Source organism: Pundamilia nyererei, unplaced genomic scaffold (assembly GCF_000239375.1).
Source record: "Pundamilia nyererei isolate P.nyererei 1_Seehausen unplaced genomic scaffold, PunNye1.0 scaffold00006, whole genome shotgun sequence".
Classification (NCBI taxonomy): domain Eukaryota; kingdom Metazoa; phylum Chordata; class Actinopteri; order Cichliformes; family Cichlidae; genus Pundamilia; species Pundamilia nyererei.
This window is the reverse complement of record NW_005187407.1, coordinates 39,322-59,139: the sequence shown is the minus strand read 5'-3', so window position 1 is coordinate 59,139 and position 19,818 is coordinate 39,322. Positions and strand designations below refer to the sequence as shown.

The following is a 19,818-nucleotide window of genomic DNA, read 5'->3' as shown; positions in this document are numbered from 1 at the left end:
AAAAAAAAAAAAAGAAAAGAAAAAGAAAAGCGAGAAGCAAATAAATGAAGTGAAGGGTATAGAATTTAAACAATTTAGTCTAGGAAGAAGAGAAGGGGACCCTCAGCGCCACCCCTCCCTGGCCTCTCTCACTCTCCTTTCTCTCTCTCTCTCTTCCTCGCTTTTTTCCCTCCCTTCCTTCCAGCTAAGCCCCTGTGAAATTCCCGGCCACTCCACAAGCCACTCCATCTAATTAAATCTCCAATGTATCAGGTAAGACTCCCCAATCTCCACTCTAAATCTCCCTCTCTCACTAACCCTGCTTCCTTCATTATGGAAGCCCACCCCATACCCCGCACAGCCACCCATTGGTTTTCCGCTGGAAGCTCTCAGGTATTCAGGGACACGCCATGAAGGCTTTTTCTTGACTCTTGACTATGTTCTTTGTTTGTGTGTGCACGGGTGGGTGTAAATAGGAGCTAACAAAGGTGTAGATGTGCCATGCAGCTGGGCCTCAGATTAAGTGCACATTCATAACTAATCCTTCAGTTGTGTTTTATTGATGTGTGCGTGTAGAGAATGAAGGGACACTGTGGAAAAGACTATCCACAAGTACGGAGCAAGGGTCCCTGTCTACACAGCAGGGGTGGCCTTTCATGCACAGTTCTAGAAAACCGAATTACAGTGAAACAGTCTCACCCTTTCCATTTGGTTTACTTGGAAAGTAACAGACATGCTAAGATCGAGTAAAAAGCAACAACCCAAAAACCAATGCAAAGCTACCCAAAAGATGGATGAAGTGACTTGTAGAAATTCTGATACTACAATGATGAGGCAGCGAGGCACAATCTATAGACAAGAGCAGCATATTTTTGTAGTTAACTTGAAATACAAGTTCTGTTAACTAATTACAGCGAGTCAGGATTTAGTTGCATAGAGATAAATAGTCTATGCAGGGAGCAAAAGAAGGACTGCATTTCCTAAATTGGATAATGATCAACTACGGTCCTAGGATGATTTTTTTTTTAATATAGCTACCTAGAGCTAAAATAACAGTTTCATAATTATGGTTTGCATTTCCATACAAAGCATCAGGAGTAAAAGCCACGTCACCTTTGAAGAAACATGTGCACACATATGTACGAGTGCACGCGTGCAGCCCACATACCAGGCTGTTTAGAGTGAAAACATTCACAGGGCTGATGGGGAAAGTCAGGGAAGCATTTCTTTCGGCGCAAGCAGAAAAATATGAGCTGGGCCTGTTGTTATTGCACCGTCTTGGGGCGCTGCTTTGTTTGCTCAGACAACAGCAGAACCTTTAAATGGAGGCCCGAGACTGAGCCAGAAACCAGAGCACACCACTGGAGGTGCGGAGAGAAGGTCTATAGGCCTCAATAGTTTGTGTGCGTATGTTTGTATGTGTCTCTCTGAGTGTGTATCTGTGTGTTCTCTCACTGGCAGGCGCACCATCATTGACCCCCATGATTAAAGGGTCAGGGAGCAGGTTGGTGTGTCTATACGAGGGGGGAACTGTGTAACTGTGCGGGTGTGCACAGATGAACGCTTGCAGATCACATGGAGTTCAGTGATTCTAGCTCTCAAAGAAGCAGGCCAAATCATACAGCTACCTCATCTGGCAGCAACCAAGAATGTGTGTACATATGGCCATGTAAAGACATAAGGTTGTTTAAATTACACACCAAAGTCTGGGGAAACTTCTCATAATACTGTAGGAGTTGAGAACATACAGAATTATTCATACTCCTCCCTTGAACGGCAGCTGGTCGCTACCTCTCTGTCTGACGCTTAAGAAGGTGCAAACACAAAAGCAGCCACCTGCACGGCGCTCCAGCAGTGTGTCGGTTTTAATTTCCACTTCTCCTGTCTTTGTACAACTGCTCTCTTGCCCCCCACTCTGTTACTCCTTTCCCTGCTTATAAATGTCTAGTGAGGGCAGTTAAACCAGTTGAGGGAGATTACAAAAGCCAGAGGTCTTTCCTGCTCTCCCTCACTCACTCACTCTCTTTCACTTTGCTCCCCTCTGTCACCTCCCTTACAGCCTACTCCCCCCCACCTATTTTTCACCTTTAATTTTCAACCCTTTCCCTGGTTTCCCATAAAATGTCGGGCACGACAGATATTAGGAGGAGGAAGAGGTAGATAAAAGAAAAGACAAAAAAGGAAAGAGATTTTTGGTGAGGTTTCCTGGAGATCATCCCCCAGAAAGAGACGAAAAATATAAATAATAATAGTAAATAATAATGAATAATTGCTAGTGGTAGTGAAAATTGGATGAGATTTAAAGAGGAGAAGCAAAAGAAGAAGTGAGTAGCTGTCATGCATGATCGGGGTCTGAGGTGGATTCCTGTGTGGTATACAGGTTGAGGCATGGTCTAAGAACATTATTTAAATATATATGATAACTTCTGTATGTGCAAATATGCATGGTTTCAAGTTCAAATTAAAGCAGTAGTTTCTTGTGAGTTTGATTTTGTAACTGACCTGACAATAAAGTCAAACTCAGAGCCTGCGAGCATCAGGACGCCTAAAAACGTGGAAAAGGCGCCGTCGAGCACCGGTGCAAACATGTGCTCCAGTGCCAGCACTGCCCGCTTGTGACGATCCCCTATGGCTGTCAGGAATGCCTACAACACACAGAAAAAACAAAAACCAAAAAACAATTTATGTCTTGTTCTCAAAAGGTTAACTTGCTCCACAACCATCAGAGAGACCTGAATCCATCCAGCAATAGACCTCACCATTCCAGCAAGCAGCATTTAGGATTAGAAAGTAAGTAAATTCACTAATTCATTTTTAAACTTACCAGGGCCACATGGACAGTGAATTCCACTCCAATGCCCACAGAGGCGATGAGAATGACAACAGGGACGGCACTCAGCTTAATTTCCATCAGCCCCATGAAGCCAAACAGCTCCACAGTCATGAGAGAAAGCACCAACACCTGAAGAGAAAGTAAGAGTTTCTGTGAGAAATGTGGGTAGTTGTTCAATTTACATGAACCTTTAGTTACACTTGTGTAGTTAATAAACTCAAAGTTCTAAAACATTTTTACACATAGAAAGTGCCAGTTGTTACAAAAAGCCTGCACGATTCAGTGTTTGCAACCGTTTTATTTTATCCAATATCCATTCAAATGGTTTCTGTAGGTTTTTCAGGACACATCGTCTTTTTCTCTTCGATGTTTGACTTTAAAAGATACAAACAATACCTTTAAAAGGGATAAGAAAATGCCAGCTAATTCAGAATTATAATGCACATTTGCTAGGTGAAACAGGTAAAACTTGTCTGTGAGCACAGTGCGTTTAATTACCACAAATGGAGTTATTCTACTTTATGCTGTCTTATTATAGAAAGAACAAATCATTATTCCCTGCTTTAACTGTGTGAACTTCCATTTGACCTTAAATTTGACTGCATACAAGACAGATGAGGCAGAGAAATAACACATGAGGGTGATATGTGTGAGTATATCTGCCTTATAAATGTGTTGAGCAGTAACCATACATGTGGGTGAAATGTGTGTGTTTGTGGAGACTCCGGAGCAAAGCATTACAGGAGCTGCTATTATCAGCTGACAGGTGTCAGGTTACACGGGGCCCAAATCCTTTGAAGAGGGTTAAGGTGGGCAGAGGAGGTAACTATGTGTACGTGCACCTATAGGTGACCCAGCACAGAGTATGTGCACATCCACAAAGGGTATTTGTACTGTGTGGTGTGTCTGCCACTTTATTCTGAAGGGCATTTTGGGTGATCTAATTACAAGTGTGCAGATACTGTATATTAAAATAAAATAGTTTGAGGAAAAGATGTTACTAGATTTAACACATTTTCTTGCATTATATTACATTTACTATTACTAAAATTCTCTGTGTGAGGTAAAACCTTGTATACACCTGCCTTTTTGTTTCTTTTAAGCAATGTTTTTTCTATAAATAATATAAAACATAAATCAGGAACACAGATTGAGATTACAAAGGATTGCTCTAAATGTACTGAGACCCATTCAGATTTTAAGTGTTAAGAGGAGTCAAAATCAAGTGGATTAAAAACTAACTGTATAAATCTAAACACAAGACATGATATTTACACAAAGCCTCTGTCTACATGGTCATGGTGGATTTCAGGGCTTGAAGGCTTTGAGAGTTTGATGTTGTATGGCTGCCTGTGCTTTGGGCTTTGATAGAACTCTCTTATAACTGATGTTTTGATCTTACTAGTAAGGCCTGAAGAGGATGAACATGAAGTCCCCTCCTCCCTTGTTTCAAGGTTCGGGTGGCCTGGCCACTGCCGGTTGTAAAATACAACCCACTAGAGAGAAAAACCAGAGTACTCTTTGTACGTGTTTCCGTGTGAATTATCACCTGCGAGTTTAAACATTCATACTGTATGTGTGTGCAAGTATGTACATGCACTAGAGTGCTCAAAGTGTTTTTGAGAACTGGCTTGTGTATGCGAACACGTTTGCCAATATCCTTGGAAACGTCTTGTCTGAGAGGAGCAAGAGTGGATGAATGTTAGAGATGGAAATAAAATCAAACATTTTATAGGTTTAGAGTGGGAGCCAGTTGCTGGGGCAACTTTTTGTCCTCTTCCCATTTATTTCAGAGTTTGTGTCTGGGAGTATTGGACTAGACTAAACAGACTGGTCCTAACAAAACAGCACAAGATAAACACTGGTGACTGGGGCTACGATAACACACACCAGCCCCTTCTCTTTTCCGACTCTCTCCTCCTGACATGCATTCTGGACCACACGCAAAAACCAGGAAATGACATGAAGAGAGGGAAGAAATTGACTTTTAAATAATTGAAAGCTAAGCTCTCTCTCTCTCTCTCTATGTCAAGCAGCCAAAAACCTTTTTAGAAGTAGCAGACACATTTGTATCTTTCTCTAAAGTTATCTCTCAGAACATCTGCTGCAATCTATGGAGCTACGTGTGTTTCCCTGGGCATTGTCATACCACATATTTGTAGTTACTGCATTTGTCTCTGTGCATGTGGTGTGTTTTCTCCAACACTTACTATAATGCCAGCGGTCCAAGGGTTGAGCAGAAAAAGGGCACAGACGAGAAAGGTGCAGGCGAGCACCACACTGATGGACAGCAGAAGCCAGTGGCGTAGACTAACATACTGTTCCCAGAACAGGAAAGGGTAGCCGTTGGGGTAGGAGGGCAAGCCTTGTCGGCTGTAGTTGCTGCAGATGGCCCGTACGCTCTCGATGGCTTCCACAAACTGCGGCGTCTCCCGGAGCCCGTTGAGGTAGAAGGGGAACTGTGCGTATTCGATGGGCTCAGCAGCCGGGACTGGATGGTGAGAAAATCAGAGAAGGTTGGTTTAATTGTTAGCAAAGCTGTACCCCCCCGACTTAGATTTTTCATTATATGACATATGCCATGAAGCAACTGGTGAAGTATTTTCTTTGGGGCCTTGGAAGCAAACACCACACAGATGATAACGTTTCAAGACTGTAGACATCGACGAAGCAATCGGATAAATCAACAGTGGCTTCTGCAGATCACATTTGTCTATTCTGATTAATTCTCATTATATTCTGATCATTTCGTGTGTCTGCAGAAATAATTGAGGCTCTATATCCAAACCACGAATACCAAGGCTTTCCGTTCCTAATGCAGCTCTGTTCCAAGAGAAGCTACGTTTGCAGACGTATGTGCATGTGTGCGTATCTGCATGTGTGTGTGTTCTGTGGGGGTGGCGGAGGAGAGTGAAACAGACCTCCATTGACTCAGTCCTGGCCAGCCTGTGGCCCAGCCTGGCTAATGAGGGCCTATCAGTTCCAGACACAGCAGACTGTCAGAGCTAACGATGATTCAAGCTAATTACAATGTCAGAATCACTGCCATTACCACACCCTAATCTTAGCACCACCACGTAAGGCACAATATAAATGTGTGATCACGTATATATCTGCCTGTCACGATGCTATGGAGGCATAGTAGGTGCTTACAAAAGATTTAGAAGTTGCCACATTTAGAAGTAGCTTTGCAGTATCACTACTAAAGACCAGACTACTAGACCAGTCTACTGCCTATTTTTTATCTTATAGAACATGTTGTAGTATTGTCTAATGTTGCTTTGAATGTATTCATTTCATAGTAAGTGTAGGGTTAGATGGAAGAGCTTGCTAACATGGTATGGCCCATTATAGTCTCAACTATAAAATTTCGATTAGAACACCTGCAGCTTTTGGCAAACATAGATCTGCTCCGGGGGTCTCCCGCACAGCCAAACACTTCATGCAGTTTATCCAGTCACGTTCCCCCGCTGTCAAGGACTTCCTGTTTGTTATCCAATTGTGCTTCCAACCCAAACCCTGTCTCTCTCTTTTAATTATCCAATCATCCCCCTTCCTTGTCCTGTAACACCTTCTTACACCAAATCACAGGCTAGAGTCAAATAACAATGTAAGTATATTTTTATGTGTGTGTGTGTGTGTGTGTGTGTGTGTGTGTGTGTGTGTGTGTGTGTGTGTGTGTGTGTGTGTGTGTGTGTGGTAGGGAAACGAGAACAGGGTGGGTGCTGTTTTTGGGGTCGCTGAGTTTTAATAATGTGTGTATGTGTGTGTAATGCTAGAGCCCCATGGTAGTCAGGATTATAGCATTTACCACAGGCACTATTAAAAGAATAACAGCAAGTTGTGTCTTGGTCCTCGGGTTAGCAGAGTGAGCTCAGTCATGCACAAATGCACACATATTGCAGTGGTACAGTAAAGTCTAATACCTCACTTAGAGCTAAAAAGGACCAATAACTCAAACCACAAGATGTGAACGTTGCTTACATGCAGCTGCTGCCTTATGGAAACTGAAAAAGTTGCAGCCGAGACTCATAAACCTCACAAAAGTTAGGCATAAAATTTCAGTAAGCAGATAATAAATGCAGTATGTTTGGCCGTACCTTACAGTAACATTTCAAATTAATGTGGAGCTGGATTACCGAACTTGTTGGAACTAAAAGCAATATTATTTCAAATTTCTTCCATTCTGTCGCACTACTCAGTATTCAGCGGTAAAATAATGTGAACATAGGTCATGCAGACTTACTGCTGAGGCGTGTCTCGGGCATGGAGTCGGTATGGTCGTGGAGCCACTCAGGAGGGTGTGGACGAATGTTAGCTTGTGAGGCAGCATAGGCCACAGGATCATTGCTGACCCAAGCTGTTAGGTAGATGTAAAAAGCTCCGGGATTGATGATCCCATCTGCATCCACAAGCCTCTGGCGAGTCAGCTACAAAACCCACAAACGAGATGAATTAATGACTGTAATATTAGACTTATAGGTTTTGGTATAGCCTCTTAAATTACAATTTTCAAACACATAATTCATCGAATGCATTATGTCATTCGTCTGTCTACTACACCCAAGCAAACCGTCAAAATTTGAACTGAAATGGAATTATTAGAAAATGGAAAAAATTTAATTGAGGGGGGAAAAAAAGTAGAAAAAAATTGAAGTGCTTGCGGCTGTTAAGTACACGCTGGAAATGAAGGTATTGTAGAAATAAGGGATGTTTAACCATAACATTCTACAGGTGAGCTGACCACAGAAATGCTTATTTATACACACGCATGAGCGCAAGAGAACGGAGCAGCTTTCAAAATATGAGTCAAATATTAGCCCCTCTCTCTTTCCAACCAAAGAAAAACCAACAAGTCAGACACTGGTTGCCTTTCTGAACATTCCCGTACTTCTGATCACAGCTTCCCAGAATTATCATGCCACATTAAAACATGGAAAATGTTGAATCAGCTTCTCCCTTTACATATAGTAGATATTGGCTGGCCAACCTCAGACCCAACGTCCTGACCACTCTGAATAAATTTCTAAAGGAAGCCTTGCAACGCTCTCCTGTCAAGAAGTAGCTGTTGCTGCTGCCTGTAGAACCAAGCAATCTGAGCAAGGAAGCTTTAAACAGGCATTCTGGTTATTTTAGAGCTGTGCAGGTTGTGTTTTGAGTTTCTGGAGTTGGGCACTTTCAGGTGAACAAAAACATAAAAGTATTTTTCTTTCTAATTGGTCTTGTTAGGAGAATAAGTGCAATGAATGCATTGTTGACTTTGGTCCACCACTTTGGTCCAGGCTAAATATCTCAGAAACATAGTCAAGGCTCATTCATTCAAATACTGAATCTGTGTGACTTTATGAGCTACTGGATCATCCATCCATCCATCCATGGGGGAAGAAAGCAGGTAGTGTGGGAGTAGCCGGAGAGAACTCACACAGATAGAGGAAGAACATGAAAGGATTAGATTCGGACTCAGGACATAAAAATACAAAGATTGACGTTCCCCTCAGTAGAATTTGAATAATACGTTTATGTTTTATACAGCGCTATCAGGTTCAAATTGCAATTTTCTCATATTTTATTACCACAATACTGAAAAGCTAATTACCCGTTTGCCTCAGCGACATAGCTATTTAGTTACTATGTTAACATAAGCATGATATTATATTTTAGCATCCTGGGCTAAACATCATTGCACCATTGTATTGTACCATTTTTGTCTGTGCATTCAGGCGAAAATGGTACAAGTAATTACATCACATCAAACTGTCAAAAGGAAATCCAAGTGGAGTGACAACTCCACTTGGATTTCTTTAGGATAAACTCTCTGAGGCACTTTGTTTATCTTTGTGAGCGTGTGAGTCTGTGATTCTGCCTTATTGCACTCTTTTATTCAGCGTCATTTGCCTTGACGGCAAAAGTCAGTAGGTAGACGCGAATGACTGTCTCACTAAGGGCTGTTAGTTTTGCCCTCCCATGTGGAAACAGGAGTGTAGTCTAGCATTGCTACCTCCTGAGAGGTAAAACCATTACTGCGCACCACTCTGCCATTCTCCCTTCTAGGAACCATAAATCCCTCTTTCACAGAGGCAGGGAGCGTTCTGGGGGTTAAAGCTAGACTCGTGGGGTTAGGTACAAGAAAGGAGTAGTTTTTTTGTGGTGGGGGGTTGGGAGAGAAAAATTGCTTGAGTTAGCGTAACAATAAAAAAATTGGCTGGAGTCCCTGAGCGCGTCTGTGTGCAGTTAACCTGGTTGTTAACACTGAAGGAAATGCCACCCAGCAAATGGAGTAGAGCTATAAAAATAACACAACATCTGTACAAATGTTCCTCACACTTGGTTCTCCTGACCCCTGTGGGTACCCAGAATGCCTGGCGCCACAGATGGACCTGCCCTACGAAGAAAAGAGCTCTTGATAATGTTAGCATGGCCTTTCTTAGGACTTATCTCGCACGCCACAGATTTTTTAATTGCGATGCAAATAGCTTTAAGCCACACATATAGGGAACAAATGGTCACCAGCACAGAGTAGGGACAAATCAAAAGCAGAACACCTCTGCACAGATCCAAAGAGTGGCATATCAAAATAAAACATCTAGCTATGCAATTTACCAGGGATGTTGAAGATCTGGTCCTCATTTTAAGGAACAAAAAGGAAGCTACTGCTCAACAAGTACACGCACACAGAAAAAGGAGAAGCACACATTCAAAACACACAAATGCACACACAGAGCTGTCTAAAAGAAACCACTTGTTTCCAGCTCCCTCAATGAAAGAGGACACAGCAGTGGAGAAAAGGAAGAGAAAGGGAGGGAGGAAAAGACAGAGGGAGTGAGAGGGAGAGAGCGAGTGGTGGTGCGAGCTGGAGTTTGTGAGCAGGAGAGAGAGACAGCTAGATTCCAGTGGATCTGGATCGAATTTAACAGCAGGATACTCAACAACTGTATGTCTTCAAGCTGTCACGGGAAGCCCAGGCAGCTCTGCTGGCGGCCCCCACGCCTCACGGCAAGTACACTTCTCTCACAGGCAGAGGAAGTGATGTCACGGGGCCGCACACCAGGACTGGCCCTGTTTCCTGTCAGCTAGATAACTGCTGCAATGGAGTTTATTTGGATAAACAAATAGCCATAAGAGCAAAGGGGAGAGGTGGGCAACCCTTAATAAACATCTGTAGAGCTGTATGATTGGAACACAGAGTTGCACAAATTCTAAATACAAATAAACAGGAGACACAGAAGAGCTATGCGTCAAAGTTAATCACCCTTGATGAAAATGATTTCGATGTTGAAACGGACATGGCTTGTTTTGTGTTTGAGGTTTGCAGATATTCTGGCCAAGAATTTTGTTTTTATATTTCTCCAGTTTCTTATCTTCTGTTTTTGCGTTTTCCTGCCAAAGAATGCAGCCATGCATCCACATATGTTGTTTTTTGGAGGTGATACTAAACTAAGAAAAGCATTCAATGCCCTGTTGAAGCTGAGAACATTTACCCAGCTCCACAAATGCAATCTTTCCCCTCATTTCCTCCTGTTTCTCCCCCAGACTTTCACATTATCAGGTTGGTATCTTTCCACTGACATACAAGAGACCTGATTTAATCTTCCTCAATAAGTTCCTGTCTCGACCTCCTTCCGAGACCCAAGGTGCTCAAGTCGCTACACTCGAGTTACTGCTGGACATCAAACACTCATTCGGTGGCACGCAGGAGACAGTTTCAACAGCTCAGCTGGAGTTTACCACATGATTCAGATAACATGCTTTGTTGTATACTCACTTTATGGCTTAATTTTGCACTTCAGCTTCACCAATGGCTGTGCAAACTTTTCAGAAGCTCATGGAGAACTACTTCAGTACCAGAGATGAAGCTAAACAGTCATGTTCTGATTATAGAATTAAATATGTGTAAAGAGGAGACATTTTTACTTTTATGTGCAGTGGATATAGGACTAGCATCTCAGACCTAAACAAATGCAACCAAAACCAGAGTCACCCTGGAAGCCTTGTGTCAGCTCATAGGACTATCTATATAAGCAATAATGACATTAGTTTATCACACTCTTTGTCCTTCAAGGCTTAGAATGTATTAACTGCAACAGACAAGCATTTCTATACCACACCAGTAAACCTCAACTGCTCCTCTCAGAAAGTAGTTTGACGAAGCAGACGCTATTGTTTATATTAGAAAAACATGCAAATATGTTTTAAAAATTTAGCTCTCAGTGAATCAGATTCAGGTTTCTACTTAGAGCCACAGAATCCAGATTAATTATTTATAGACACTTTGGGGTTTGCAGGCGTTTCTCTGCACCAGTTTCAGCCATCCCAGCCTCTCATACTGTAAACCGTGGCTGGAAGCACTGACGATGTGTCAAGCTAAAAGACTTGATGTTTAAGGGAAACAGCTCACTGTCAAGGCCCTGCTATACACACACATCTCACACACACACACACACACACACACACACACACACACACACACACACAAAAAACCCCACACGCAAACTGACAAATCGTTTAAATGAAGAGTTAATAGGTTTTTCAGAGTCAGGCTGCAGCTCCAGTGAGAGCTTTAAATTCCTGAGCTCGGTAAAGTCATCACACGAACACAGACAGAGAGAAAGAAAGAAAAATATGAATAGTCAGAGATGGTTTTAAGCTGGGTGTGGCTCCCCTAGAGTCATAACAAAATGTACAGATATGCATACACATACAGCGTCACAAAAGAGCTTTGAAAGTGGTGGAAGCATCTCTCAAGGCTATTATCAAGTTGTAGTCCATGTAATACAGTCTGCATGGTCTATGCTTACATAACATCTGCACATACTTCCTCATATAATGCAAATCAAGCTGCTAACCCAACATGTCCACACATCTTTTGAATTGCAGTGTACCATTGACAGTCAAATAGCCAGACAATAGACACTCAGATAGCCAGGATTTCATTCATCAGGAACCAATTCACTCGCAGGCTAGTGCTAACTTCCAGTATTAGAACTGACAAATGAGAACGAGATTTCTCTAACGCAACAATAAAAGCTTACCGAGGTGTGTTCATCCATCTAAAGCCTTTGTTTCAGATCAAAGCTTTGTTTTCTTTCAACAGTTTGCACCTGGGCATTGACCAGGAAGCTTTTTTCATGATCTCTGTGAATTATTATCCCCTTTCATCACCATAGCAGCACATTCAATTTACATCTGATGCATTTGATAGACGGATGAACTTTTACGTGTTAATGACAAGAGGAATCGCTTATCCACTTTTAATAAATTCAATTTAAATCCTAAACGTACCAGGTTGAAGTTGATGGGCTTGTCCCTGCGCCCTGTCTGCACCAAGAGTTTATATGCTAGGACGCCATCATCAGAGCCATTCCTATAATTGTTGTGGGTGATGCGGCCAGCCTCCCAGTCCTTGTCAAAAGCCTGCTGGAGACCTGTAGGAAACCACAGCAAAACACACTGGTTAGATGTGGATGTTTAAAAAGGTTACATGCCTTGTTATCTTCATTCTCCCACTGCAACACACAACAAACAATAACCCAACACAGTAAATAACACAACACCCTAACCTAACCCTAACTCTATAATAGGCTTGATTGATTTAATATGATAACTCAGTTCCATTCTCAACCACTAAACATGACTTCAAAAACAGAAAATCTGCTGCTTTTAATTCAAAGAGATCGTTATGGGGCTTTATCAGTAACATCTGCCTTCTTTTCTATACTACTCTCTGATCCATATGTGTATCACTCCTCTTTTCTCGGCTCTCCCCCAAGGCCCATGCTGTGGTCCGTCTGTGGGAGATGTTGTTTTGGGTCTCGTTCCTTGGCCTGTCTGGCTCCAATTTGTCCCACCATTGCAGAGAGCAATATCAGACACAGTTCTCTCTCTCTCACCCACACACACTCCCTGTGTGGTTCCCAGCCGGCTCACACACACACACACACACACACACACACACACACACACACACACACACACACACACACACAGACTCTCACGATGTGTTTTATCGTTAAGTACATTTCCTCACTGAGAATTAAGCCATTCATAGATTGGGCTGACATATGAAAGAAAATACTGTTCGCTGATACTTTGCAATTCTGTATGAAACAATAAATCCATCCATCACTCCATTCAAAATTAATTTAAAGCGTTGTGTACCATGTCTTACGTGTCAAATATTAAATTTTTATCTAGAAAAACAAACAAAAACACTAGAGCAGGCAGTACTGGTTCAATACATGCCGATTTGCACTGACAACATATTTGCTGCCAAAGGTTTTTGAATATTGTACATTTCCCAAGATGAAGTTGAAAAATATTGACTCCCACTATACTCTTCGCCATCAATCCCACTTATGGAAGAAACAAGTGATTTTAATCAGCTACTGTCAGTGTCCATTTATGCAGTCCCTCCTACTTCTGAACTCCTGCCTAACATCTTGTTTTCTGCGGATTTATGTCAAAACACGGAATAAAATTGTGATCTCAAAATGCTTTCATGGGAAAGTAAATTATTCCCATGCCTAAACTATCCTGAATAGCAAAGTTAAATAAGTTAAATAAGCAAAGGTAAAATTTCAAATGAACTAACACTGGCTCTACACCATTATGCCGCATCTGACCCATTTTATTCTCAACCAGAAGGTGCAGTTTATGCCCATACCTGTCCACACTCATTTCATACCCGAAAATTCGAAAGGAATTTATGATGTGGACACAAATGATTAGTGTCACTAACTCAGTATCCAACCACATGTGAAATATGACCACAATTTCCCGTTTAGCTCCTAAGTTACAGAATTAAAAATCTTATAGATCTTACATCGAAGTTAACCTTTGATATTTTTTCATTTTATCCTATTACCTTAAAATTACTGACTGACACAGTAACCTTGACTTTTAATCGATGAATTCTGGTCATCCTTGAAACCAGGTGAACTTTGACGCTCATGAGAAGATTATGGAGAGCCCAAAATATGACACCTCCAGTCATTGGTGTGTTCAGTGCTGAGCCACAAAAATTTGACATATTCGGTTTTATTCACTGTTTAGGTCGGGTTGAGGTGGCATGTGTACGTCAAGCTTAAAATTACTTAGATTTACCTTGCAGCCAGTCCCTGAAGTAATGAAGCCACATGCGAGGCAGCTGTCCATTTTCCTCCTTCAGCACGTAGCGAATGGTGTGGAACCTCTGGTGGAGCTGGTGAAGCAGTGGCTGGTTTTGGGCATAATCGGCGCGCTGTGTTACCACATACATGTTGTAGAAGGAGAAGAACTTGAACTGGGCGCCGAGAAAGTCGTACTCGCTTGTCTCCCTTGGTACAATATCTGTCAGCTCCAGGCCGTCCCTCACTTGGGTGGTCCCGTATAAACTGACTCCCAGCAGGCAGAGGAACAGCACAATCACAACCACCTGGAATCAGAGGGATGAAGAGACAGCTTTATCAAAAAACAAATATCCAATTAAAACATCTGCCTGTTTATAAGCTGTTTATAAGCTGTCAGATGCTTTTTGATACAATGTAGCAAAAGTGCTACTTTTTCTTTTTTCTGCAAAAAGTAAAGTGCCGGATTAATGCCTTGCAGGACTACGTGAAGCAATTTATATAAAAAAAAAAAAAAGAAGAAGAAAGAAACTGAGGAACATTTTGTAATGTCAAGTACAGACCACCACATGATTTCAGTTCTGGAAGGCTTTAAAAGGTCTGGCCACCCACTGTGTGTGTGTGTGTGTGTGTGTGTGTGTGTGTGTGTGTGTGTGTGTGTGTGTGTGTGTGTGTGTCTCAGATAGGACATAACCACAATTTCCACCCCCGATTTCCTCCTTCCTTACACACTCCGGTGACTAACCCTCCCATTCAAATTATCACCACAGTGAGTCAGCACACAAACCCACTTTTACCTCATACAGAAGCTATTCCGCTTGTTTCTTTGTCTCCCTACTCTACAGAAACACAGAGAGCAACTGAACTCACCTTGGTGGTGGGCTGCAGAAGGAATGGCGCATAGTGCTTCTCAGCAAAAGAGGCCAGGGTCCAGCGCGAGCAGGGGGGCTTGAGGCAGCGTAGGCCCAGTGAGGCTTCTCCAATCTGGGACAACAGGTCCCGTGTGGAGCTGTTGTTCTCTGGACTCTGGCCAGTCGATGAGGCTCCATCACCCTGAGCAACTGAGCTAGCACTTGGGGTCGATGCAGCAGGAGGAGGTGCGGGATGATGATGATGGGAGAAGCTGGCAGAACCTCGAGACCCCCCATTATTCAAGCCCCCACTGTTGTTGTTGTTGCTGATGTTGGCGTGATTGCTGCTACTGTAATACTCGTTGTTACGGTTGGTCCTAGCTGGAGCTGGGTTGATGGGCTGCACAGAGATTTGGGATCTGGGCTCAGCTGTGGTGTAGAAGGCCTGAGTTCGGGGGTCGTACTCCGTCCTGAGCTGCACTGTGGACTGCATAGTGATTTGGGTCTGCTGAGCAAAACCATGGCTACTGTAGGAAGGAGGGGGACTGCTGTAGCTTGGGGGAGGCATGTGATATGAGGGAGGAGGGGTACGATATGGCGGGGAAGGGCTGTAGCGACTCCCTTCTGTCCCATCCAGGTACGCCTGTGGCTCTATCTGAATCACACGATTGGAACAAGGGCTGCAGACATAAATACGATGAAACACTGTCAGGCACTGCTGTGAAACAAAATTTAAAACCAGACTTAACGGAAAAAAACCCATTCCAGTACGCATGTACAACATCTGATTTTGTGAAACAGTTAAGTGTTGCATTACAAAAAGTATTTATTAGCCCTATGTTATTGTGAATCTTCTGTCCTTTGCCAGCAGCATGAAATATAGGGCCGGGACCCAACCGTGGAATTTAATAGTGTGTGTACACATCTGTACAATAACCGAGCCAACGAGCATGCCCGGGCTGGCAGGCAGACTGGCAAACTTTAATGAAGACTGGAAAAGATAAACATACAGTCAAACAACCAAGCAGTCAGACGGAAAGAGACAACTTTTGCAGTAATTAGTTTTTAACTGAGGGGGATTACGGTGAAGATATCTTTAAAGATAGCTTTGTGCGTACACGGTTCATTATCATGGAAGAGATCGGTGGAAAACATAAAAGGAAGAACGGTAAAGCAATAAGTGTCTCGTCAGATATGAAAGAGCGTCTTTGTGTGTGCACACCTGTAGAAGCAGCAGAAAATGTCAAAACGCCTGTCCTCTCGCCGATAGAGATCCATGCTGAGGATGGCAGGAAAGATGAGCAGTACCATGGCAAAGTTAAACACCACCACCACTGCAGCCTGCAAGAAAAACAGAAAAGGTTATTTCAGGTGAAAAAACCCAAACAAAACTGCTTTTTATCAAGAAAAAGGATCAGATTGACTTTTTTTGTAGTTGCAAACAGTGGGAAAAAAAATACAGGTGATCATATGCAGTGTAGACAGTGAAGATGTGAAATGATATGTAACATTCAAAAAGGGCATTTTGCTGTAAATTTAACTGCATTATCATCCATACACATGCTGCAACTTACAAAACTACTTTGAAAGTGTATTAAATGAAAGAATTACTGTTTAACAAAAACAGTGTTGCTCTGAATATAAATCAGAATAACACAAGCTGAATAGGCTCAAGTGAGGGAAAAATTGCCTTTCGACACATTTCCAGTTCCTTTCAAGGCAAAAACACTGAGTGTGCAGAGAAAAAGTGAGGCATATGTATGTGTAATAGAAGCCAGTACAATGTTGTGGTTAAGTATTTGAAGGTGGTGCACTAGAGCAGAGGGTGGGGGTTGAGGTTAGGTTGGGGCCCTGCCCAGAGTACAATCTGGATATTGCGTAGTTGCCAGACCACTACACACACACACACACACACACACAATCCTGTGTGTGTGCCAGACCACCCAAGGAGTCAGAGGCCCGCGGGGCCTGAGGTGATGAGCAGTCGCTGTGGCTGTACAGACAACACACACACACCCCTTACAGACTCACACAGAAAAATGCACATAAACACACATATCTGTCACCTTAAAAAACGTACAGCCTCCTACTTAAACCACACCATAACACCAACCAGACACAGGCACACACACATCCTCGCCCTCCCTCATTCCTCAGCTCGCTACTCAGTCAACGAGAGAGATATAATGTCAATGAAGGAGACGTGGAGAAAGAAAAAGCTGTAAGTAGAGCAGAACAATTAATTCTCAATTGGCCCACTAACATCCAGACAGATACAGTATGAGTCCACTGACACACACACACACACACACACACACACACACACACACACACACACACACACACACACACACAGTGACCGTGAGCTGACCCCAGAGTGGGGGATATTTATCATCACATCTGTTTTCTGCACATGAATGTGTGTGTTCCTCTGTGTGTGTGTGTTTTGCTGCTGTTATCAGGACAAGATTCCTTTTCTTATGTTTATACTGATAGGAGGAAGTGAATGAGACATAACGCAGGAGCGCGCGGGAAAAAGCGATGAATCCAAGGTGGAGTCGACCATGGGAAGTGTTTAATGCTGATAAAGAGACGCACACATACACGCCAACACAAACTGCAGGCACTGACACAAGGTTGCGGTGTGTGGATGCACTCGATAATAAAAGATGAGTATCACCGTGAATGTCGACTTCGTGAAGTTTTACCGTCTAGCGGTAACAAAACCACTAGTGTGAAGTATGCATGGTATGCGTATGTGTGTGTGTTGAGCATGCGTCTTTTCCAATGTGCGTGTGTAGAAAACGAAGCTCCGTGGATTAGACCCATGGGGTAAATGGATCATGTTTGACAGACTCTCTCTACTAAAGCCATCAATCCACACATGCTAATATTGTACTCAATGTGGCAACATCTTACCTCACATTGTGTGTCCATGCAAGTGTGTGTGAGTCTATGCATGTGCGTGAGGACTAAAGAGCAAGAAACAGGAGGGGGAAATCACTTAATATTTTCATATAGTCAGTGATACATCACTTATGTAACTGCAAATTCTTGCAAATGCGTATTACAACAAGTTTTCATAGCTTCCTTATGCAAAATATGTGTTGAAATTCTCAGCTGAATGCTTTTATTGTGTGTGCTTGATTGTGATGGTTCAGTGGTACAGTGGACTGTCCTTCAGGTACTCTGGCATCCTCCCCAAAGACCAGAGGCAAGTAAGTTAACATAAGTGGTTATTCCTATTCTGTCACAAAAGTATATTTGAGTCTTAATGAGTGCCTTTTTGTCTTAGTGGCAGATTGGCGTCCTGTCTTGGGTGAACTAACTGGCTTTTGTGATCATCCATTTTGGCTTGCTAACCCACATAAGAGTGCCTCTGACTATAAAGATGGTGTCAAGAAAACCTTATGTAAACAATAAAACAGAAACTCTTTTGGGTAAATAAACTGAACAAACCAGATTTTTGACAAAACGGCAAAACCTACACTCACATTAATGGAGGGTCACCCATGTGATTAAAGAAGATTAAGGTGATCATCACACAAAGGTGAGATGTCAAATTTGTTGTTGTTGTAACCATCACTTTTTAAAACATGTATGTAGCCTTTTCTTTCTCTATCCATCTGGTTAGTGCTGCAGTGACTCAAACTTCAAACCAGAGATTTTTATCTGACCTTATCCTCTCTTTAGCGCACGTATCGCTATGACTGACTGTTTAAATGAATTAGGAATTCATTGATTATTGGAGGCATTTTGTACTAGTTTTCGCTGTTCTGGTGATGTCTGTAATTACTGACAGATGTTAGAGAAGTCAGAGCTCCCCTCTCGTGTTCCCCCACCTTTGCTCGTACATTCGCTCACATGCGCACATGCAAACATCTAGGCCATTGCGTTTCAAACCTCCCACACAGATACTACAACTCCCCACACGCACACATGCACATGGATGTGAGGGTATGTGAGTACACAGACGCGCACACACACTCGCAGAGGGATTCAGTTACTAGGACCTCAGCCACAATCTGGACAGACACCGGGCCCACCACTAAACAGCCTCAAAGAAGGAGGAGGGGGGGATTTAACAAAACGCACACTTCTCCTCATGCACACACACAAACGCACACAGACGTACACACTTTCAATGTGATGAATGAAATCAATAAAACAACAGTCTGGAGAAATCTGGAGCCAATGAAGACGGGAACAGGACTATTAGTAAGAGAGAGGCCCCACACGACTGAACTCTCACACACGCACACGCACGCATACAACCCTCACTCACTAGCCACTGTACCTGTAGAGAAAAGGCTCTGAGCGCTGGGATGGGGATGAGCGCTGCCATGAAGAATGCTGTGACGTTGCTGATGGAGGTAAGGGCCACACTGGCCCCTGTCCTCTTCAGACACTCCCCCGTGCGATCCTTGTCGAGACAGAAAGAGAAGTTGGTGAGAGGAAAAGCAATGAAACTTTTGATCAGAGTTTAGCCAGAGGCACACGTGTAATACTGGAGATTATGTACCATTATCATGATACTGATATGACTGACAGTGATTACGATGTTTCTTGAAGCCCTGAAGTGCTTAAATAATCCACCTGGGCCTGTCTACTTCTGTTTGAAGTAACGGAGGAAAAAGCCGACAGAACAAAACAACGCTTGGTAAAATCACTGCTGCTGAAATGTTGTAATATAATGCGCACAAAGAGAACAGTGATAAACACACAACTCTAGAAGACTTTGGCGGCAACTGTGTGAAGATCTAAAGACGTGCAGGACCACACAGAGAGCGTCTGCAGGCATGCGCATCTTTGTGTGTGTCTGTGTGTGTGTGTGTTTGTGTGTGTGCGCATCAGACAGGAGAGATCAGGTTTGGCTCTGTTTAGTTTTCATCTCAGCCACACAATAGAAGCTCGGGGATGAGGGAGGCATAGAGACGAGGGCTTGAACGAGAGGGAGGCAGGGGAAAACAAAAACAAGCAAATACATGCCTGTGTTTTCCCCTCTGGAGATGAAAAGCTACCACACACACACACACACACACACACACACACA

At 42.9% G+C, this 19,818-nt stretch overlaps 1 protein-coding gene across 1 annotated transcript in view; it reads right to left on the bottom strand.

Moving 5' to 3' along the window:
• Positions 1–19,818, bottom strand: part of ptch1 (patched 1) — a 48,173-nt gene that overhangs the window by 2,851 nt on the left and 25,504 nt on the right. The window contains exons 12-20 of the mRNA XM_005721981.1: positions 19,063–19,188; positions 15,988–16,106; positions 14,785–15,445; positions 13,913–14,222; positions 12,092–12,234; positions 7,059–7,242; positions 5,023–5,303; positions 2,804–2,941; positions 2,482–2,624 (exon numbers count right to left, since the gene is read on the bottom strand). Of these exons, the coding sequence (XP_005722038.1) occupies positions 2,482–2,624; positions 2,804–2,941; positions 5,023–5,303; positions 7,059–7,242; positions 12,092–12,234; positions 13,913–14,222; positions 14,785–15,445; positions 15,988–16,106; positions 19,063–19,188 (2,105 nt within the window). The remainder of the gene's footprint in view (positions 1–2,481; positions 2,625–2,803; positions 2,942–5,022; positions 5,304–7,058; positions 7,243–12,091; positions 12,235–13,912; positions 14,223–14,784; positions 15,446–15,987; positions 16,107–19,062; positions 19,189–19,818) is intronic.